This window comes from Pangasianodon hypophthalmus, chromosome 26, assembly GCF_027358585.1.
Source record: "Pangasianodon hypophthalmus isolate fPanHyp1 chromosome 26, fPanHyp1.pri, whole genome shotgun sequence".
NCBI classification, from domain to species: Eukaryota; Metazoa; Chordata; class Actinopteri; order Siluriformes; family Pangasiidae; genus Pangasianodon; species Pangasianodon hypophthalmus.
This window is the reverse complement of record NC_069735.1, coordinates 15088745-15111484: the sequence shown is the minus strand read 5'-3', so window position 1 is coordinate 15111484 and position 22740 is coordinate 15088745. Positions and strand designations below refer to the sequence as shown.

The following is a 22740-nucleotide window of genomic DNA, read 5'->3' as shown; positions in this document are numbered from 1 at the left end:
AAAATCAACATTTACAACACATTCAGAAATTCAGTCTTCATTAGTTAATTCACTATTAACATCTTAATACAAACTTTTTGACTGTTTTGTTACTTGTTATAATAAAGAAATATTTGTTCAACTGAAAATTAACAGCAATTTCACGGTTTCAAATTATGGTTATGCAAACTTTTACACTTTGCTGCACATGACTATTCACTATACAGTATGTCTCTGTAAGACTGCACGTCTTGTGGCATGATTCGCTTCCGTCCCTGTTTTGTCCTTTTTCACTCATTAGTCCTTTTTAGACATAATAATTATTTTGTTCTTTACACCAAGCTCCAAGTTTCCATGCTATAAAAAGCTTTGACCTTTTAACCAAAGTCTCATATTTTCATGCTCATAGTTTTCAGATTTCACACACTACCACTTCTTTTAACAAAACAGCATTGTTCAAGATTTTTTTTAAATGGACACCATTCAAAAGCAGATATCTTTTCAGACAAATAACACCCAGAAACTGATACAGGACATTGTTTCCACACTGGTTCATACACAGTAGGTTTCCTGGTCCTGTTAGACACAGTCTCATCATTTGAAACCTAAAACCAGAACAAACTATTATATTCTGTCCACAAGGTACGTAGTTTAGTGACTCAGCATAAAAATGGGGAATTCTTCAGGGACTTGGCAGGCTTATATATGGCAGGTAAGAGGCTCAGTACCTGCACAAGATAACTGACGAGACACAAGCAGACTGCAGTATGAAGATCCGTGTCGAGGTCCAGCTGTTGGCGATGGTGGTTGCACTGTACCTGGCTTTAGGTATGAGTGACGGCCTGGTGATAGACAAGTGTGAACTGGGGGACGAATTGAACTCGACCCTACCTGCAAACCTTTTGGACCAGATCACCAACCTGGTGGCCAAGAGTGAGTAAAACATGAAACATACACAACTGATTACAGTGTAAGTGATTTTAGTGTCTGCCATTAGTGTAGTGGTGTCCATTGGGACTGGGTTCCTGCAGAACCCAACTAAAAGTCGTGGGAGACTGATATGAAGCTTGCAGGACAAGCCAAGGCCATGTTCATTACCCATTCATTGGGAGTGTGTTGGAAGCTTCGGGTTGCTATAAACGGGTGATGTGGTTTATATTTAGGAAAAACACTCTAATGAACTGAATTCATTAGAAAATATCCCAGGCGGGTAGAAACTAAAACAATAACTGCTTTTTCCCTACTTAATTATAAAACTACGCAGATGATTGCTGATACATTCACTGACCAATTTGTGGTCAACAAAACTGGCAATCTTCAACTGTCCAGTATCAGTGAATCTGTGCCCACTGACGGGAGTGTTACTCGATGTGGTCTTCTGCTGTTTTAGCCCAGCCACCTCAAGGTTTGACGTGTTGTGCATTCTGAGATACTTTTCTGCTCACCACGGTTTTAAGGAGTGATTATTTGAGTTACTGTAGCCTTTCTGTCAGCTCGAACCAGTCTGGTCATTCTTCTCTGACTTGTCTCATAAACAAGGCATTTATAGCAACGCTATAATTACATAAAATTCACTATACCTCCTAATGCTAGTGCTAGTAATGAAAACTGGAACCTTGCTAATGGAATTATATTCCTTTTGTCTGGTCAGATACTATAGTGTTAATTGTTGTTGCTTGCTTTTCAAAATCTCTTCCATACATTTTATAGTTGTGTGCCATGTGGAGCTGAGCTCTCACTTCAACACCAGCACCATCAATCATATCACTGGACCCAACATTCAAAGTTTCATCCGTGGAGGTCATGGAGGACGCAAGAGCAGGTCTGCAGAGTCAAGCAGTGAGGAGTCCAGTGAGGAAGACTCATCCAATGGTGCAGGACACCGAAAGATATCTGCATCGGGGTCCAGCAGTGATGAGTCCAGTGAGGAAGACATCCAGGTGCCTAAACGTGGTTTCAATTCTTCGATGGTTAATCCAGTCACTCATCCTCATGGTAACAACTCATCCAGCGGAGGAGGTCATGGAGGACGGAAGGGCAGGTCTGCAGAATCCAGCAGTGATGAGTCCAGTGAGGAAGACATCCAGGTGCCTAAACGTGGTTTCAATTCTTCGATGGTTAATCCAGTCACTCATCCTCATGGTAACAAGTCATCCAGCGGAGGAGGTCATGGAGGACGCAAGGGCAGGTCTGCAGAGTCCAGCAGTGATGAGTCCAGTGAGGAAGACATCCAGGTGCCTAAACGTGGTTTCAATTCTTCAATGGTTAATCCAGTCACTCATCCTCATGGTAACAAGTCATCCAGCGGAGGAGGTCATGGAGGACGCAAGGGCAGGTCTGCAGAGTCCAGCAGTGATGAGTCCAGTGAGGAAGACATCCAGGTGCCTAAACGTGGTTTCAATTCTTCGATGGTTAATCCAGTCACTCATCCTCATGGTAACAAGTCATCCAGCGGAGGAGGTCATGGAGGACGCAAGGGCAGGTCTGCAGAGTCCAGCAGTAAAGAGTCTGAAGAGAGAACCACGTGGACTTTGTACGGGTTGTTCCAGCTGCCCGGTCACATTGCCTGCACCTCTGGGCTTGAACCCTCTCTCAACGTCTGCAGTATGGCCTGTGACAGTGAGTACACTTTAGCATCACATCTCAGTCCATAGTCCTTGGTATGTTTCTGTCACCAGTTGACATGTCTGAAAATACTATTAAAGATGCCCTTACTGAAATGCATCTGTGGTTATAACGCTGGAGTAAATAAGATTTGTCGAAACCTTTTAGTTTCTAATTAGCAATCTTCTTTTTAAAGAACTGATCGATGACAATATCAGAGATGACATCACCTGTGTTGAGACCATCATCAAAAAAATGTGAGTAAAAATCAATTAAATTATTTTATTAAAAAAATTAACAGTGTAATATTTAACGTAGCTTAATTATTTTGCTAGTTCTGTTGGAAACTACATACAAGTTTAGCAGGAAAATGGCAAATATAGGAACCTAATTGGTTCTCTGCTTGGTCTACTAGAACCACTAACCATGAAAACATAATTAGACAAAACATTTCTATGCTTCCTTTCTGTGTATATTAAAAATTATCACCATCATACCTGTCACAGTAACAGTGTTGCTTACTGATCAAGGTGTTTCCCTTTTATCATATAATAGTAATAATATAACAGAGAGAGATATGGGGGATTAGATCAGACATCAACACTCTGAGGCTCTCGATGAATATTTGGGTGAGGTTATTATTGTGAGAATCGGATACAGAATGTGAATGCCTCAGTAAATGTGAGAGATCATGGAACAGGTGATAAAGGTCAGGGCCGGTGATCAGACGTTTGGGGAATTAAATGGTTAAAGAATTTAAATGACTGAAATGAGGGATTTTACTGTTACTTAAGGGACAAATAACATTTAAAATGTGACAAACTACCTCTATTTTGGATTTTTTCACATCTTTCAAAATTTTTTTTTAACCATAAACCATATCTGTCTTCATTTCTAAATTATTCTAATGAATTATTAATAACAATTCTTACAATGTTTAAAGTGTTCAATAATTTCAAAGAAACTAGAAAAACTCTGTAATATTGGCATATAGAATATTTGGAATATTGCTCCAAAATGGATCTGACTATTTTGTTCATTTCAGCCTTCCACATGCTTTTATGTGGGCAGGAAAAAAAAACCTTCCACCTTGGTCATGCTTTTATCTTTACAATAAATGTGTTTTGTAAGAGTTATTTGAGGATAGTTAAAAGTGTATGATTGATCAGGTGATTGAGTTTTGGGGAGGGCCGAAATGACAGTCTTCTCTCATGAAATAATTTTCAGCTAATGTGCAAACTCAGTCAAAAATGGTGACTTTCAAATTGAACAAATTGATTCTTCGAAACCGCACAATGGAACACAATGTTACCATGTTTTCCACTCATATGGTTGTCCAGTCAATAGTTTATTGCAGTTGTGTTGCTAAAATCATAACTGGGTACTTGCTTGCTTGCTTGCTGCTTAATGTTTTGTGTGTTGCACCACTACAGGTTGTCAGAAGGAAGGAGTCATGGTCCAAATAAAGCAGTTTTCAGCAAATTGTGAGTAGAATTTCCATAAAGTGAACACGACTCTTAGTATTTGTGTATTTGCTGAGCTTTGAGACATCCAGTTTGGAGAAATAGGAGCTCTTGAGACAGATTTTCCCAGTGGGAATTACAAGTTGTGAGGGCGGTTCAATTTTTTAGTCATGTCAAGTTTCTACTTAACTCCCAAAAACTTTGCACACTTCTTGCTGAATCTCATCATTTGTCACCTCTGTTACAGGTTAGCTTCTTTCTTCCAGAAGGAGTGCAAGAATGTGGAGGACTTTGAGTACTTCTCCACTTGTTAAAACAGACTGCAGGCCAAGCAAACATCTCGACTCAATTCTACTCAAACAATTTCACTTGTTAACTAAATTTTAAATTAAAAAACAATTACAATCACACAATTTTGATAGATTATGGCTACACTGAGTTAATTAACCCTGGGTTAAATTAGTGGTCACGTGATCGCACTTCAACACACTGAATGAGTCGGGAGCACACAGCCGTTTTAGCCTGTAGCATGCCATGAATTTCTTTCTTTTCCTCCTCATGTCTACTTCATTATCAATTTATTATTCCTAACTGATCAATATCTATGATTATCACAGAATTCCTGTTGTGTATTTAGTCTGAAAACAGAGCTGCCTCTAAGGTATTCCGTCATATCCGCTTGTGTGTTATAAAAAAGATCAAAATTTTATTAAATTGGCCAAGAGGAAGGGAGAAAACTGTCAGAGTAAAAATGTATCTTAATTGGCACGACGTCGCAACTCGTTTGCTAATTGGCAAGATGTCGGGACAGCATTGTTTTTCAGCCAAGCTTCCGTGTAATATGTGATTTAGGCTCCCTTATTTAACAACATAATTTTCTAATAAGAACATACATTAACTAAACTTTTAACCCAAATCCATTGACATCTTCCCAATTAGCAAACGAGTTGCACGTGTCGTCATTGAGACGTCATTTGAGACGTCATTTCTGCGTGTGTGTGTGTGTGTGTGTGTGTGAAAGCGTGTTACCTGGGATCTGGATTAAGTGGGTTAAATAGTCTATTTGGCCACACAAGAACAGACACCAACACAGATTTATTTTTGCCAGCTGTGACAAGACAAAGAGAGAAAAGTTCTAATAAAACCAGATAAGTGTTAAGTTTCAAAAGAATATGCTGTTAATTTTATCCTTTTTTTCCCCCTGCCTTTTCATGTTCAATTTCTTCTCTCATTTAAAAGCATCAAAAATGTTTTGTTTGAATAAAATCTGACAAGACATGTTTGGACTGATTTATTTTATTTATTTATTTTTGAATTATCCGAGAAACGTTACACCCTCAACCCAATGGTCCTTTATTAGCGTTAATTAGTTAATTCACTGTTGTTTGTTTGTTTGTTTGTTCTTACTAAAGTGTGTTTTTAAAGATGTGAAACTGACACACTGAGATATGCAACAAGGCACTTTTGATTTAATATCTTTTAGTCTTTATCCATCTCCTTCACTGAGCTGCTTTATAGCAATCTAAAATGAAATGAAATAATCCCAAATTTATGAATGGTATAATCACATGTTATAGAGGAACTGAATACAAATATTCTCTATTAATACTTTATAATCTTGAATAATTTAGGAAAACATACAAGAGTGATTCATTTTGTTAATTACAAGCACTGTTTTTTATTTTTATGCATTTATACTAAATGTGTAATAGGCCTATCTTGGCAGATATTATTATTAGATATTCAAGGAAGTAACTAGATTCAGAGTTCAAGTCACTGAACTGCTTTATTCAACTCAACGCGGGAAAAGCCTGAACACACAATATTGGCTTTTCCCTATTTTGTACCCAACACTATTCTCTTATCCACCAAGACATAGCACTAAAATGCATATACAGTATTACTACAAAATTAAATGCCAATACACAACAAAATTGCTATAAATTTGGTGCTGTGGTTGATTCTGAGCTGAGCGAAGGGATAGACTTGACTATCAGCATTGAAACATGAAAAAGTTTAGCTTAAATTCATTAATTACAAAAATGATGACTGTAGTAATATTGAAAGGGAATGATTTAGGCGACAAACATGTGGTTTCTGTTGTTTTAATGAATTTATATATGAGAGAGTGTATGCATTTGTATGTAATCTAATGGTTACTTCTGGAGAGCAGGTGATGTTACAATAGGCACAACAACTCCATATAAATCATAATGAACTGCCATGAAGGTTGTGGGTTCGAGTCTCAGGTCCAGCAGGGATTGTAGGTGGGGGGAGTGAATGACCAGCGCTCTCTCCCACCCTCAATACCACGACTGAGGTGAGACCCTTGAGCAAGGCACCGAACCCCCAACTGCTCCCCGGGCGCTGCAGCAAAAAAAAAAAAGGCTGCCCACTGCTCCGTGTGTGTGTGTGTGTGTGTGTGTGTGTTCACTACTGTGTGTGTGCACTTCGATGGGTTAAATGCAGAGCACAAATTCCGAGTATGGGTCACCATACACTTGGTCACACTTGGCCACAAGTCACTTCACTTCATAACATATCTAAAATATCTGAAAGATTATCAATATAATCCATATATTCTCTCAAAGCAAATATGGTATAACAGACAGAAAGCACTGCGCACCTTCTTAGTTGCTTAACTGTAGGATTTTTTAGGACTTTTTAATATACATTCATGAATACCTCACCCATTATTCAACACAGCCATTCTTAATATTAAAAGAAACTGCAACGTTTGCTGTCCTGAAGCAACAATAAAGCTGGTTAGACACCCAGTGAGAAACTGATTAATATACAGAACAGAAATTTTCCTGAGAAGCGTTAATTTTTATTGGAGTACATGGAAATAAAGTCAGGATAACATTTGAATCCCGTACAATATGATCTGGCAATTTCAGCCACATTCGGCAAAGTAGTGTGAAGGCTCTACAGACAGACACTTCTGTGTGAACGTCATCGCCTTCCTGTGAAATACAGCAGAGACTCAGTGAGCAATGACGCATCAGACACTTCAACATTAAAAAAAATGCATGTACAGTCCAGTGTATTGTGTTTACTTTGTTTTGGGGTATCACACAGAAACAGTGTCGTAAACTCAGTTATAGTTTGTGCTGAACGTTAATACTAGGCCAAGTTTAGCCTGACTTGAATTGGCACATGAAAAGACATTATTCATTGATTTCGGTCTATTCCGACACATCTTGATTTGACCCCTACTATACATTTTATTTGGCCTGCATTTTTTTTCATACGTTTTATGCCCTGTATATCATCAGCATAATCATCTTTCAGATATCTTTAAAAAATACAAGTAAAAAAATAAAACTATCGCTCAGCCAGAATTGACATGTCCCATTGTCACCAAAGATGTATTTTCCGTTTTAAAATTTTTAAAAAATGCAAAAGAGATGTTCTAATCTACCCTAATCTACCCTTCTTGCTACTAGCTCCCCAGTAACTGCTGACATACATCCAGGTCTCTTAAGATCATTTATTAATTTTAGCTCCAATATGAATCTAAAATTAAGAAAAACAAGCAAAGGAGAAATATGAAAGCTTTTTGTAATATTTTGTAATAATACCCAAAAGCTGATTTGAAAATCCTGCTTATATATACACCGATCAGCCATAACATTAAAACACGCTGAGTTGTCTCCACCCCCCTGGACTTTTTGTTTGACTCCACCCAGGTAGGAAGAGCTAAATCAGCTCCAACTCCACCCCCTGGATTTTTGATTCTGCAGTGAGGGACACTAGAGTGTATATGAATAAATTCTTAAAGACTCTTTTTCAGTACAGTTCTTCAGTATCCATGTTCCTTAGAACATGGCTCTGGATTCAATTTTGTACCAATAATGATGGTATAAACACAATAGTTATTTAAAATATAAGTTTATTCAGTATCAGGGTTCACCTACACAGTTATACTGGCATATATACACATTTGTACTTGACTATGACTAGTAGATGTACTAAAAAAAAAAAAAAAAAAAGATCAATACTACTTGTGTGTTCATACGTGTTTGCCTGTAACTTACACTTTCTTAGCCAAAGTCATCAGGCAAGCAATGTCATCAGTGATGTCATCATCAGTCAGAGCTATTATAAAGAAGAAATGAGGCAAAATTAGCACACAAGCACAACTACAGGGTCAATAGATATTTTGGATAAAATATATTTCAAAGTAGGGCTGGGCAATATAAGGACATAATATCAATAGTGTGATATATTGTCACAGTACACTTCTCCGAGTTACAAGCTCCAAGTTACAAGCTGCTGATTACATGTTAAAAATTTATAGTGAAATATTACACGTTTTTACTGAAATGTTAAGAATTTGTGTTAAAATAATTTATTTCTGTAAAAATTAAATAATTAAACTAAAAGTATTATTGAATATTGTTTTGCTGACAAACTAGTGAACCTGTATATTGTGATACACATCGTGTATCATATCGTGATACGATATTTTGGCCCACTCCTACAGCAAAGCATAGTAACATTCCATAAATATACTTAAATGTAATATATACTCTTAGAAATAAAAATGTTTTAAAGTTGTTTTTTTTTAAATTAACAGTTCTAACATTCTTAAAGGGAAGCCCTCTCTTGTAGGATTCTACATAGAATTTTTAAGGGTCTCCTGCAAGGACAAACAGAAGAACCCTTTAGCATGCGATATCCTATTAGTACTCCAGACTGTAGTCACAGATTCCCCCTTTGCATCACAGTCCCCATGGTGACAAGCACCTTGTGCTCATGTTTATTTCTGCTATGGTCCTGTCTCCATCCCTCTCGTCTTGTGACCTGATTGTGTGCACCTGTTTTGTATTAGTTCTTTTAGTTTTCTCATTTATACCTCAAGATTCTTTGTGAAATCTTGCCTTGCTTCTTTTTTTTTTGTTTAAGTCTGAACCTTGTTTCTGTCTTCTGGTCCCTTGATTTTGATTCTCACCTATTTTTCGGGGTCTGGTGATGTATTACCCTATGTGTTCTCTGACCCCACCATGGACTCGGACTACGAATACTGGATTGCCCTAAATACGTCTCACACTAAGTATACATACTTGCGTCCTGCCTATCTCTCCTGCATGTTACACATTCTGTAACATTCCAAAAATTGTTCTTAGGACAGTTAACAGTTCTAGTTCTCTAAAGCGATTCTATTGGACGAGCTCCCCTCCCAATATTTTCTCCCCTACCCTCCAATTCCCACCCACCTGCCAGTTCTCCCTATCATACAACACCTGGGGAGGGTGAAGGCTAAAACGCACCAACCATATCTTCCTGTACTGCTGCCCATGCTGCTTAACACACTCAGAGGAAAGTGCTATCTGTTATCTGCATACATGACCTCACAGACTCCAACAATTGTCTAGTGTTACTGTGATTGACGGGAGAGAGAGTATGCCATCCATCCCACCGAGAGAGCATGACCAGTTTTGCTCTCTAGGACCCCCAGTTACTGTGGATAGGCAGTGGCATCTTTGGGGTTCAAATCCGTGATCTCCCAACGATAGGACAAATGCTTCTTTATTGCACCACTTAATAAACGAGTGCAGGGTCCTACAGAGAAGCTTTAAAGGTTCCCTCAGAGAAACAACCTAAGAAATGTGTTGAGTGTATAGATCTGTAAATTGCATGTAAGATGTGTATATATGGAAAATATCATGATATATAACAAAATATAATAAGACAAGATTTTCATAGAAAGTAGCTGCTATTGTGTAGCTTTGCTCACCACTACAGTCCAGTCCACAAAGGATCATACTGTGGCTTGATCCTGAATCACATGCTATATCACTCAGCTGGAAGATTCCATAGAGTATAGTCTGATCTTCAGAGCTACGTTTAGATCTTTGCTTAGTTTCAGGCTCAAGAGATCCTGTGGTATCCAGTGATCTATCCAAGGGATTCATGGGTTTGTCAGTGGGGCCAAATAGCATTTCATAGGTATCATAATGTATATCTGTGGGCTCTGTTGTTCTGGCAGGGGGTAAATCTGTGGGACCAAATAGCATTTCATAGGTATCGTAAGGTATATCTGTGGGCTCTGTTGTTCTGGCAGGGGGTAAAACTGTGGAACCAAATAGCATTTCATAGGTATCGTAAGGTATATCTGTGGGCTCTGTTGTTCTGTCAGGTGGTAAAACTGTAGGACCAAATAGCATTTCATAGGTATCGTAAGGTATATCTTTGGGCTCTGTTGTTCTGTCAGGTGGTAAATCTGTGGGACCAAGCAGCATTTCATTGTCATGGAGTGGCCTATCCTTGAGGTCCAGCGATCTGTTAGGTCGTAAATCTTTGTGACCAAACAGAATTTCATAGATATCATTATGTACATCTTTGGGCTCTGTTGTTCTGCCAGGTGGTAAAACTGTGGAACCAAATAGCATTTCATAGGTATCGTAATGTATATCTGTGGGCTCTGTTGTTCTGGCAGGTGGTAAATCTGTAGGACCAAATAGCATTTCATAGGTATCGTAATGTATATCTTTGGGCTCTGTTGTTCTGGCAGGGGGTAAATCTGTAGGACCAAATAGCATTTCATAGGTATCGTAAGGTATATCTGTGGGCTCTGTTGTTCTGGCAGGGGGTAAATCTGTAGGACCAAATAGCATTTCATAGGTATCGTAAGGTATATCTGTGGGCTCTGTTGTTCTGGCAGGGGGTAAAACTGTGGAACCAAATAGCATTTCATAGGTATCGTAATGTATATCTTTGGGCTCTGTTGTTCTGGCAGGGGGTAAATCTGTGGGACCAAATAGCATTTCATAGGTATCGTAAGGTATATCTGTGGGCTCCGTTGTTCTGGCAGGGGGTAAAACTGTGGGACCAAATAGCATTTCATAGGTATCATAAGGTATATCTGTGGGCTCTGTTGTTCTGGCAGGTGGTAAAACTGTGGAACCAAATAGCATTTCATAGGTATCGTAATGTATATCTTTGGGCTCTGTTGTTCTGGCAGGGGGTAAATCTGTGGGACCAAATAGCATTTCATAGGTATCGTAAGGTATATCTGTGGGCTCTGTTGTTCTGGCAGGGGGTAAAACTGTGGAACCAAATAGCATTTCATAGGTATCGTGAGGTATATCTGTGGGCTCCGTTGATCTGTCAGGTGGTAAAACTGTGGGACCAAATAACATTTCATAGGTATCGTAAGGTATATCTGTGGGCTCTGTTGTTCTGTCAGGTGGTAAAACTGTGGAACCAAATAACATTTCATAGGTATCGTAAGGTATATCTGTGGGCTCCGTTGTTCTGTCAGGTGGTAAAACTGTGGAACCAAATAGCATTTCATAGGTATCGTAAGGTATATCTGTGGGCTCCGTTGGTCTGTCAGGTGGCAAATCTGTAGGACCAAGCAGCATTTCATCGCCATGGAGTGGCCTATCATTGGGGACCAGCGATCTGTTAGGTCGTAAATCTTTGTGACCAAACAGCATTTCATTTGATTGGTCAATCAATCCTTCTCTAGAGCTATCCCCTTGCACCCAAGTGCCATCCCCTTCATCCTTAGATGGAGTTTCCATCTGCTTTCTGTCTTGCCCATCAACCTGGACAACTTTTTCTTCTGGTTGGACCTCGGCTTTTCCAGGAATGAACTTGTCTTCACCCACTATATGTAGAGTAATCAAAGGCTCTTCAGTCACCACCACATTTTCACGAATTACATAGTTTTCGCTCACAATATTTGTCCCCTTAGATGTTACGGGCAATTCTTTCATTCCAGAGGAGTAATGGTCATCATGGCCATATAGAAAAGGAGTTATGATCAGGGTTCTGGGGTCGAATTGGTCAGTGATGGTTAAAAGACTGGTGTTGAACCCAGAAATGTGTTCTACTGTGCAGGCCACTGCAGATAAAAAGAAGAGCTCAGTTCAAGGCTTAGATATTGGTTATTATCTCACATAATGTCACATTATGCCATTTTCTGAAAGATGACTCTCTTTGGTTTGTCCTGAATATAATATCTATGCCAATAATTAGTCTAATTAGCTTACATTTAGCAATAATGTCCTCAGCCTTCTCTCCTTGCAGCTTAGAAAAGGCTGCCTCAAGCTGAGACTTCAGCTCACACTTCTTCAGCAAGAGTCCATCACTCCAAGTGGGGACCAGCATCAATACCACCAGCACTGCCAACATCTCCATTGACCAAGCTGGCTTTCCCCTTACCAACATGCAAATATCACACTCTTCCCTGTGGACCTCAAAACACAGTTTTAATTGTTCAAATTGAGTAGTGTACAGTTTTTTTTTTTTGTTTTTTTTTTTGCTTCATTAACTACAGAAATAGCGATTTAAATTAATTGAAAAAGAGGTGCAGAAAATAGCAATCATTCAAAAATATGAAGATGGCATCAGTAAATCAGTTGACTGTACAGTATTGTTAGCATTTTCATATTGAGTTCATTCATTCATTATCCTTCTGCTTTTCCTGGCAACAGGCTGAGAAGGTCAGTCCAGACTTCGCTTTTCCCTTGATGCTGAGTTCTTGTAAATAATTTGATTCAGAAATACACGTGCATCAATTTGTATGAAAAGTTATTTAGATCACAGTTAGGATTGGGGCGGTTAAACATTCATAGAGCTTCATATAACATTATTTATATAAAACTGAACAAATCAGGTTGTTTGCTTAACATTGCTGACACAAACTAGTTCAGCGAGCTTTTCATCACTGTGGTCTTATATACGGTGGGGCCCAAAAGACTGAGGCCACATTGAAAATCTGGGAATTTTTTTAATTTATTTTTATTTAAAACTTTAAATAAAGAGAAAGTTTTAGAATTTTGAAAAAATTAACACAAAGGAAATGTTCTGCATCCAAAGTCAGCAAAATTGATCTGATCTAAATTGCACTGATATTTTCAACAAAGCATACTATTTTCAATATTTTTTCAAAGATTTCAAATAATACTAGATCTTTGAAAATATGTCATATTTGGAATTTTGTTATCTTGAGAAATGGAGTCCCAATAAATTAGAAAAATCAGTTTGTGTAGTAATATAGTAGCTGAATCTGGATGTTAATTGTGTGCCAGATTAAAAATTTGACAAAAGTGCTTTCATAATTAGGCTAAAATCCTACAGCATAAGTCAGTTTACTGTAAAGTCCAGTTCTTACCCAGCCAGTGTGTGTCTCGTCAGTGACTTGCTTTAATCCTCAGTCTTCACAACTCCTGTGTACAATAACGGAGAAGTTCTTGGATTGAATCAATAATGGAGAAGGTTGGCAGTAACCTGACCTTACACCACACCTGGTCAGACTTCATTCCATTTGTGCACTACCAGGATATGAATGTTTAAAAGTGCATTGGTCTTATGTGTTTGCTCTGAGCAAACACCAATATTGAAACATGTAGTCCATGAACCATATACTTCCATGCTACTCCTGTTGTTGTCTTCTGTCTTGCACTGTTTATCTATGTGAATGTCTTTGGTAACATTTGGAATTGACCAAATGAGTCAAATTGTTTCAATTATTTGGATGAAGCTTTGCAAGTAAACACAAAGTTGTGGAAAAAGTCATCTTTGCCAAGCATTAATTATGGACAAAAAAAAATCAGACCTGGTCTACCTTAATGAACTGATCAAGATAGAACAGGACCAAATAAAAAGGACCAACAAGATTTAAATGAGTTAGTTTAAGAGACTGTCCGACACCCACTGGGTACAACAGCCTGAGAATCCAGCCTAAAGTAAAGAGGATTGATGTGTAGCATTATAATCAATGGTGAATCTCTACATTTGGAATATCCATTGATTTCTCTTTTAACACTATGAGAACGTTGTTATAATCTTAAAGAAAATGATTGTAGGTATTATTCTTAGGTACCCTTGGTAAAGCGAGACATTGATATTAGTGCTATTTTATTTTCCATGGTAGATGTTCTTGTTTTCCAAATAAAAATAATTCCATATTCCATATAAAAATAAAAGGTTCAGATGAAATAAATCAATCATTTCAAATGCAAATTACAAGTGAATGCTATTTTAGTGAGTATAGCATGTAACTTGTTTTAGATAATGGGTCACCATTGTGGGCTGGACCAAAAAAAAAAAAAAAGTTTATTAGACCAACAGCACAAGAACTACTCTTCTTAAATAGAAGTTCTTTTGGAAAGAGACATGATTATCTTTAGGACAGTTAGTAGATGAGTTTATGGCTCTGTTTTGCCCTCAGTGGAATAACAGCGCTCTTTATTCAAAGCTTTAAATTCAGTTACAGTCCACAAGATGATTTTAAATCAGAAGTCAGATTCTGAATTCATTTGGTGGGTTGGATTAGAACCTTTATCGGACCCATGGGCCATACATCTGACACCCCTGCATTACACTTATTACATCTAATTATGGAATTATCTGTAGGAGTTGGAAGCTGAGATTGTAGTTTCTTCTGCAACTCAAGGTTCAAGGTTCCTCAAGGGTTTTTTTCTTGGGTGGTTAACTATTTCAAAAACCAAGCCTTTAAGGGTTACCCAAGAGAAACAAACCAAAAGAAGCTGCCAAAAAGAAGTGGTTCTTCAAGGGTTCTTTGGAAAGTTAATGGTTCTTATGCTTCCTAAAGGTGTTCTATTTGGAACCTTCTCTGTTGTATAGTTACATACATACATAGAGTCTTATTAAGGTTTTCCCCAGAAGAAAGTGAAGAAACCTTAAGGGTTCTAGATTTAATCCTAGAGGGAACTTTTTTCTGAGACCATAGTAACCAAAAGGTTGTGAGTTTAAATCCCAAGATCTTCAACGCTCTTGACTCTCAGCTTTCAGTGATAGGTTCTTAAGAGTTCATTGGTTTGTTTTTAGCTTCCAAAACAGGTTCTACATAGAACCCTGTCTGAAGGGGAAACTCTGTTCTACAGTTGTATATACAGAACCATTACAGAACCCCCCGAAAGACAAAAATAACATTTTGGGGTCTAGCCTTAAATTGGGTTTGTTTTTTTTTCTTACATGTAAATCACTCAGGATAAAATGGTTTTACAAAGAAAAGGGTGTGTCAAGAGTTCTTTGTATGGTTAACAGTTCTACCTTTTAAAATCTTAAGTTTTACTTAAAAAGTTTTCTGAAAGGGCAAACCCTTTGCTGTGGGGTCCTACACCACACCCCAGATAGCCAGCACACACATCTACGTAATGTCAGCACAACTCAGGACACTAATCTACTTTATAGCCTAAAGTAGATTTAGTAGTTTTAAAGTAGATTTAGTAGATTTAGTAGTTTAGTAGTAGACACTAAAGTAGCTCGTTTAGAAGAGGTTTTTTAGTTGTTTAGTTGAAATGTTTATTCGGATGCTGGACATTGTGCCAACTAGCAACCAAAGTCATTGCAATATTGTAAAGGTGTAAATTGCACAAATCATGCAGACATATAGTATATCTGCTATCTTCAATCAAACCTCTAAGGGTTCCCACAACAGAAGAAGCCAAAGAATGCTTTAGGGTAGAACTTAATAGTGAGCTAAAGAAGGAGTACGAAGAAATCTACCACTTTTCTTAGTTCTTCCTAATTACCCTCACTCCTATTCTGAATGTACTGAGCATTAATCATGCTCCAATGCTATCAGAAAGATCAGCTTACACGTTTGCTTGGTAGGAGCAAATGAAATGAAGTGTGTCTATTTGAGTATCTTAGGAGGGACGTGTTTGCTTTTGGTCATATCTCTTAAATAAATTTTTTTTCTCAAACACTGTGCTAGAGCTCAAATATCTGTCTTTCCCAAGAAACACAAAGTACATTCTTAGGTAGAACTCAAAGTAGAACTCTGAAGGTTTTTTTGTTGTTTATCCTTATTCCAGAGCTCTTGACTAATCAAATCCTTCTCAAAACCCAAATCTGTACAACCGTCACTACACACCTGCACTTTATACTGCTGTTAATGAGAAACTTTTTTACTTGCTGCTACTTTTTTAGCGTTCTTTGTCCTGTGTATTTATTGTCCTGTGTATCTATCGTACTTTCTCGCACTTGTCTCTCACACTGTTGTGCATTTACACGTTATGTAGTGTGTGTGCCGTGCTGCTGTACAGTTGCACCATGGTCCTGAATGAAACATTTCAATCCAATGTATACAGGTTATATAGAAGGATGACAATAAAAGCCTATTTGACTTAAAGGTAGAACCCTACAAAAGCAGAGACCCAGGAAGCTAAGAACGCTTAACCATTTGAGGAATACATACAATGCGGGTCATATTGCTTGGTCTTTAAAAGCAATGAGGCTCTAACTACCATGCTAAAGGATTTTTTTTAAAGGCTTTGTCTTTTTGGAGAATCTTTAAAGGTTTATGTAAAACCTTACAACAGCCAATTTTCCTTTTGGAAATGGATCAAGTTTAAACTAATGCATATTTATTGCTGCATTTTATTTATAAATCTATTCACTTACTTAATTTATTTTAAAAGTATCACTATCATTAGTTCTACCAGTGTACACTTGATGAAAGCTCTTTGAGACCATTATAAGTTATTAATTTTTAAAGGATTTTTTTTTTAAAATGAGGAACACTTCAAGTGAGATAAATGTGAGACTATTTTATAACAATTTTGTATATATTTTTATTTTTTTAAATGATACGATTTTATATATATATTCACTAAAATATCTTCTTTGCAGATGGTAGTATTAAAACACAAGGTCATCTCAGGGTGCTTTAACTGTTTGTCACTGTGTTCATTTCAATTCGTTCATTTCAGTTTGTGTTCATTTCAATTCGTCTAATAAAAGCATGGACTTGAGCAAAGTTGCATTTTAAATATATATTTATTTTATAAATAAATTAATATGAAAAAAACAAGAACAGTTATGAACTGGGTGTCAAATGGTGTTTCCAATGAAAGCATGTTTGTGGCCATGTTCATGTTTATGTTGAAGGTGAACCTGAAGGTTGTGGGTTCGAGTCTCAGGTCCAGCAGGGATTGTAGGTGGGGAGAGTGAATGACCAGCGCTCTCTCCCACCCTCAATACCACGACTGAGGTGAGACCCTTGAGCAAGGCACCGAACCCGGGCGCCGCAGCAAAAAAAGGCTGCCAACTGCTCTGGGTGTGTGTTCACTGTGTGTGTGTGTGTGTGTTCACTACTGTGTGTGTGCACTTGGATGAGTTAAATGCAGAGCACAAACACAGTATGGGTCACCATACTTGGGTACACATCACTTCACTTCACATCTGTGGGACCAGTAATCAAACTGAACACCATTCTAGAGAATTTTCTTTTTAAGATCAACAGATAACACAGTTTATTCTTGCCACAACTTCATCACTGCTGTTTTCTTTTCTATGGAAATACAGGTTCTAGTACAGTAGAAAAAAAATGAGTGGAGACTTAACCACAAAGACAGCATGAAGTGTATATAAAAAAATAAGTATTGTGTAATTTGGTGAAAACTGAGTAACTGTGTGCAATATCTCTGTGTATCTACAGTATACTATACTGTATATTTATTACTCACCAGCCACTTTACAAGGAACACTTGCACACCTGCTCATTCATGCAATTATCTCATTAAAATCATGCAGATAAACGTTGATTGGTCTTTATATCATCTCCATCTGTCCAGCTTGGGTGAGGCAGTGCCCTCTGTAGCCTCAGAGTCCTGTTCTTGGCTGAGAGGAGTGAAACCTGATGTGGTCTTCACCCCATCCACCTCAAGGTCCGACATGTGGTGCATTCTGAGATGCTTTTCTGCTCACCAGTGTTGTAAAGGGTGGTTATTTGAGTTTCTGTCTGGACCTCACTCATCAACAAGGCGTTTCCACCCACATAACTGCCACTCACTGGATGTCTATTTCTTTATCTATTTATTTATTTATTTATTTATTTGCACTATTCTGTGTAAACTCTAGAGACTGTTGTGTGTGAAAATCCCAGGAGTTGAGCAGTTTCTGAAATACTCAAACCAGCCCTTCTGGTACCAACATCCATGCCATGGTTAAAGTCACAGAGATCCCACTTTTCCCCATTCTGATGTTTGATGTGAACATTAACTGCTCTTGACCTGTATCTGTATGATTACATACATTGTGTTGCTTCCACATGATTGGCTGATTGGATAATTGCATGAATGAGCAGGTGTACAGGTGTTCCTAATAAAGTGGCCGGTGAGTATATTTTACTACTTAAGGTGTTAGTGAGGGGTGACATGATAGTTCTGTTGCAGAGGAGCAGGATGGGAAATCAGGGTCATCTTGTTGTCATCAGGAGCTACAAAACAAGAACAGCATAATCAGTATAATATAATGTACATTTTTCAAGATCAGTAATGCATTAATACACTTTGATATAACAATTCACCTGTCAGCCAGCAGAGGGCGGTAAAAATAACAATTCTGGTAGTACAATCAACCGCGTTCATTCATTAATCCTTACTAACCGCCTGGTCAGAGTCAAGGAGGTTTAAATTACTAGTCTATTTATATTTTGGGAAATTCGAACTAACTACATGTTAGAAAACATCCCAGGCAGGTACAAGCAAAAATAATAAATAGGAAAGTGGGATTAAAGAAACAGTCCTGTGCACATCTCTAGCTGAGGAACCGGCAGAGCCAGAGTTTACGGACCATGCTGCCAGCACTAACATTTTCCAGTGTTTCATGGGGCACATTGCAGGGTTCATTATATTTTTTTTAAAGGCCATGCCCACTTCATGTTTAAATCCAAATCCAGATACAGATGACACTGTGTTATTACACCTCTAGACTAAACAATTCTGTAAGGGATTCTAAACTGAAAACCTGTGTAAACCAGCTGTCAGTGTGTGTGTGTGTGTGTGTGTGTGTGTGTGTGTGTGTGTGTGGGGCAGCCTTTCAGGGAAGAACTATGAAAGCATTACGGTAGAGGTGAGCCTGGCGGCCGAACTCCTGCTGGTACACAGTGTGAGATGTCGGGTGTGTATGAGGTGTGTGTGCTGCTCTCAGCTCCAAGGCCTTTAGCGTGAGAAGGTCAAAGCTTCGCTGGTATGGTTGCTCTTCCTCTGGTGGACACTTCACACACTGCAGATTCATCCTGAGGGACAGAGATATCTCCTGAACAAACTGTCACTAAAACTTCACTAAACTGTCCTCTCTCTCTCTATCTCTCTCTCTCTCTCTCTCTCTCTCTATCTCTCTCTCTCTCTCTCTCTGATACCTCTGCCACGGTGAGGGAATGACGTGAGCTCTGGCCAGCTGTCCAGGATAGAGTCCCTTAATGTCTCTGCCTGGCCGCAAGACACTGCATGTCAAAACACACATACAACCTTTATTATGGACGTCACATTTAAATTATTATCTCACTAGCCCTGTGTATAAGTCGAGTTTATTTCCACACATGACATTTGGACTAATGGATGACACATTAGTATGTCTAGTATTTGGACTAATGGATGACACTTTAGTAAAAGTTCTTCATGTTGCGTTTCTGCAGAATGACCCAATCAATGCTTAGAACAAATAATCACCTGTCATTCATCCATGTAACAAAGTCCTTCTGTACTTGTATTAATCATATCATTTCAAAGATTCCTCTAAAACTGTGACTCTCAACACTGGCATGCAGGAAATCTGGCTAGTTTTTTGTTACTGTTGACATTTTTCTGTAGTTTGAATACAGGGTTGGGTTCAGTTCCTGGGAAGATGCAGGCGCTCGTTAGTGTTTTTCTGCAATTCGCCTGTGAGACAGCAGAGGGCGCCAAAAACAACAAATCGACCAGTCTTCAGCTCTTCTCCTCTTCTCTTTTAATTCCTCTAACATTTAGATGCTCACTTCTCATGCAGGTGAGACAATAAACAGCTTCAGCAGTGATTCACAAGGAGTGATAAGTGGAAAAAAGATCATTTTAGCACCATTTCATGCATATAACAGCACTGTATTTGTTATCAGAGTTATATTAATGTGTATAGCATGTAAGATGATGTATTATTCAAATACTTTTACACAATATTTACATTTCTTCTTATATAAGAATTTTCAAAAATCATGTTTAATACAATTTCTATGCAAAAAACTAAAAATAAAAAAATTCCATGTTCATTAAGTGTATCTAAATATTACAGCAGCTGGGTCTGAGCCAGCACTTACCTTTTTTTTTAACAAGTTCATAAGTTTGCACTCCCATTGACCTGTAAAATTTATGTAAATGTGCCTCATTAAGATTTATAATGACAGTCAGGGCATGATCACTTTAAGGCATGAAAGGTCCAACAGGCTCAAATTTGCTGAGTATCAATAGGAATCTGGAAAATAGCTATTAAACAATCTAAAACAGAAAATATTAGTCTTTTAGAGAGCTGGAGAAAAGGGTGAAAAGTTACCAGAGTGTTTAGGGAGACCAGCAGTGAAAACCATCACTAATAAAAGAAACAGATGGAAGAAAAATAAATCACATTTAAAAACTGCCAGAGATACCAAACAGCAACCTGAAAATGTCGTTAGAAGTGAAATAATAGTCCAGATTTATCTAACATTCAGAAATATCAATTGGATTGATTATCTCGACACTATTTAACACTATTTAACTCTATTTAAACATGTTTGTTACCAGACTTAAATGCATTAAATATCATGTTGGTTTCATGATTTACTGTAAAGAGATACAAACTTTTGCACTTAACTGTCACATATTGCATACTGATAGCTGTATCACTCACGCGCCACGTTGCTGACCGATCACATTTCTTTCCTTAAACTCATGAAGCCGCAGTGCCACTCCTGATCCCGCCATCCTGCAACAACCAGCAAAGTCCATATGGTCCAAATTAGCATTATATCATCATAAATAACACCTCTTCCATGACTTTAGCATTAAAAAATAACTTGGATATGTGAGTTGTTTTGGAAGCACAATTGCTGTGTGCTTTGTGTCCCACTAATATTACATTTACAGATATGTTCGTAAAGGTAAAAGACATTTTAAGCAAAGGTAAAGTTTCCTTCTCAAAAGCCAGTGTGCATGTTTCAGATAAATAACTTAAAATATTAATTTTAATACAAAATGTAAAGAAATATTGTTGCCTGAGGTGGGTTAACACATTTTGAATGTTTAAATGCATGTTTTCTTAGATTCGGTGTTGAAAACTTTTTTCAAAATAAAAATTTGTAAGGGCTAAACAGAGCAGCTTAAGCAGTGTCTCATTTTTCATGCCCATCTGATGCCCATCTGATGAATTTCTATTACAGTGAAATTACTGACTTTTTCACTTCCCGACCATCTCCATCCCCTCTGCTGAAATTATACATGTATGCCTTGTATGTTGCCTTTCAGGAAAAACATTTATTTGAGCTGAGCAGCTATTTCTGCATTCAACTTCACCCGTAAGTGAGAAGTCTGAACTCAGAATTACATCATTTATGAGCTACAAAGTGAGAAAAAACCATAGACGCCTCCATTAAAGCTGTGTTTTGTTAGCAACAACCTAGCTAACATTAGCGGTCATAAGTTTAAGTACTGATTTTCAAAACATTAAACTGTATGGTCAGAGTTATAGATGTAACCAATTAATCATAGTTAATACTGTAGATAATACTACTAGTAAATAATACTATAAACCCATTTAAAGTAGCAAAGTGTTAATTTATTTTCGGTTGATGGTGTGAGCAGCCATGTTGACATGATATGCTGAACTCAGGGTAGAGGATTTTCGGAAGGAGGAATTCCAAGATGAGGGGCGGCTTTTTCTTTGGTGTATTTCAGCGTGTTTCTGTGTTCAAATAAAACTCATAACTCAGAATTTCCAACCTCCAACTCAAGAAAAAACAAACAAACAAACAAAGAAAACACCCCTTCATCCCTATTCATAAACTCAGGACGGTCTCCTCCACCCCCGAGTTCAGCAAGTGACGTCAAATCAACAGGAAATCAATATAAAATCAATCAAATCAATATTGAAAATTCAAGGTTTTTGTGCTGTGCCAGCTGGTTAAATGACTAAATCAGTCTAGAGGCTTTCTTTTTTTAATGTCGCTCCTTTTGGGGAAATTTTAACATACAAAGAAGTCATCCGATTATTCTATGCATGTGTGTGTGCGTGTGTTTACCTGTAGAAGATTCAGACTCACTTTGGGTTTTTTAATAGTGCCTCTTGCCTCTATGGTGCCTCTGTAGTCATCAGTAAAATGGTGCAGTGTAGTAGACCCGCGGTTTCGACCTGCTCCAGTTACCCGAGCCGAGAAATCGGACTCTCTCTGTCTCTGTTTCTGTCCTCTGCCACAGCTGATACGTCCTCCTGCCTCATCTCCATCATCTCTATCACTGGTGTCACTGTCATCACATCCAAACCGAAGATCATTTACCAACAAGACCTAGAGAGTCTCTCACACATCATTGATTATGAACCCTTCTTTTAAGAATTGTTTTTGAAAAGCTCAAAACCCTAAACTATCCAATTTGATCACAGACTCCTAGGAGAAAAGATTAAATATAGAACCTTTAGGTGTTCTTCAGCTGCGCCTATAGAGGAACTATGAAGAACCTAACAAGAGATTACTTCGTTATCAGACACGCAGAGCCATTTCATGAAAGTTAATAATCCTTAAAGGAAAACTCCACCCTGAAACCCCTTACATACATTTATATTGAAATATTTGTGATGTGTTTAGTGATTTTCGTGCCAATTTGTTGGTTGGTGCTGGATTTTCATAATTCCTTTGAGAAGTTAGCAAACTGTTGTGTTGTGCTGATGTCACAGGGGGACACTGTTACTGTTATTGCTAGTG

General features: G+C 37.9%; 3 protein-coding genes across 5 annotated transcripts; 1 reads left to right on the top strand and 2 right to left on the bottom strand.

Moving 5' to 3' along the window:
* The first annotated feature begins 693 nt into the window (after positions 1-693).
* LOC113537617 (repetin) lies at positions 694-5324 on the top strand. Its single transcript, XM_053229743.1, has 5 exons — positions 694-912; positions 1690-2598; positions 2780-2840; positions 4017-4067; positions 4294-5324. Exons 1-5 carry the CDS (start codon positions 747-749, stop codon positions 4358-4360), a joined length of 1254 nt encoding a protein of 417 aa, XP_053085718.1. The 5' UTR covers positions 694-746; the 3' UTR covers positions 4361-5324.
* Positions 5325-5977: 653 nt separating this feature from the next.
* LOC113537589 (cell surface glycoprotein 1) lies at positions 5978-13308 on the bottom strand. Of its 3 annotated transcripts, none has more exons than XM_026932153.3 (5): positions 13177-13308; positions 12053-12257; positions 9790-11904; positions 8087-8147; positions 5978-7012 (listed from the first exon to the last, which is right to left on the bottom strand). In XM_026932153.3, the coding sequence occupies exons 2-5, from the start codon at positions 12228-12230 to the stop codon at positions 6943-6945; spliced, it is 2424 nt and encodes an 807-aa protein (XP_026787954.3). In that variant the 5' UTR covers positions 12231-12257; positions 13177-13308; the 3' UTR covers positions 5978-6942. The 3 variants fall into 3 exon arrangements, with proteins under 3 accessions (XP_026787954.3, XP_026787953.3, XP_053085733.1); XM_026932152.3 differs by having other exon boundaries at positions 12053-12249; XM_053229758.1 differs by lacking the exon at positions 13177-13308 and having other exon boundaries at positions 12053-13148.
* A 4867-nt stretch (positions 13309-18175) lies between these two features.
* On the bottom strand, positions 18176-20749 carry LOC117596107 (uncharacterized protein C1orf100 homolog). Its single transcript, XM_034299885.2, has 4 exons — positions 20676-20749; positions 19177-19260; positions 18881-19053; positions 18176-18252 (listed from the first exon to the last, which is right to left on the bottom strand). The coding sequence occupies exons 1-4, from the start codon at positions 20747-20749 to the stop codon at positions 18176-18178; spliced, it is 408 nt and encodes a 135-aa protein (XP_034155776.1).
* Positions 20750-22740: the final 1991 nt, after the last annotated feature.

Excerpts from the sequence above, each read along its gene's own strand:
- LOC113537617 (XM_053229743.1), top strand. The coding sequence starts at position 747 with ATGAAGATCCGTGTCGAGGTCCAGCTGTTGGCGATGGTGGTTGCACTG. Across the intron at positions 2,599-2,779 it reads CTGCAGTATGGCCTGTGACA|AACTGATCGATGACAATATC; the intron begins GTGAGTACACTT and ends TTCTTTTTAAAG. Across the intron at positions 4,068-4,293 it reads AAAGCAGTTTTCAGCAAATT|GTTAGCTTCTTTCTTCCAGA; the intron begins GTGAGTAGAATT and ends CCTCTGTTACAG.
- LOC117596107 (XM_034299885.2), bottom strand. The coding sequence starts at position 20,749 with ATGGCGGGATCAGGAGTGGCACTGCGGCTTCATGAGTTTAAGGAAAGA. Across the intron at positions 19,261-20,675 it reads ATCGGTCAGCAACGTGGCGC|TGTCTTGCGGCCAGGCAGAG; the intron begins GTGAGTGATACA and ends TTTGACATGCAG. Across the intron at positions 18,253-18,880 it reads CCGCCAGGCTCACCTCTACC|CTCCTGATGACAACAAGATG; the intron begins GTAATGCTTTCA and ends CTTGTTTTGTAG.
- LOC113537589 (XM_026932153.3), bottom strand. The coding sequence starts at position 12,230 with ATGTTGGTAAGGGGAAAGCCAGCTTGGTCAATGGAGATGTTGGCAGTG. Across the intron at positions 11,905-12,052 it reads TGAGGACATTATTGCTAAAT|TGGCCTGCACAGTAGAACAC; the intron begins GTAAGCTAATTA and ends TTTTATCTGCAG. Across the intron at positions 7,013-8,086 it reads ATGACTTTGGCTAAGAAAGT|GAAGGCGATGACGTTCACAC; the intron begins GTAAGTTACAGG and ends TGTATTTCACAG.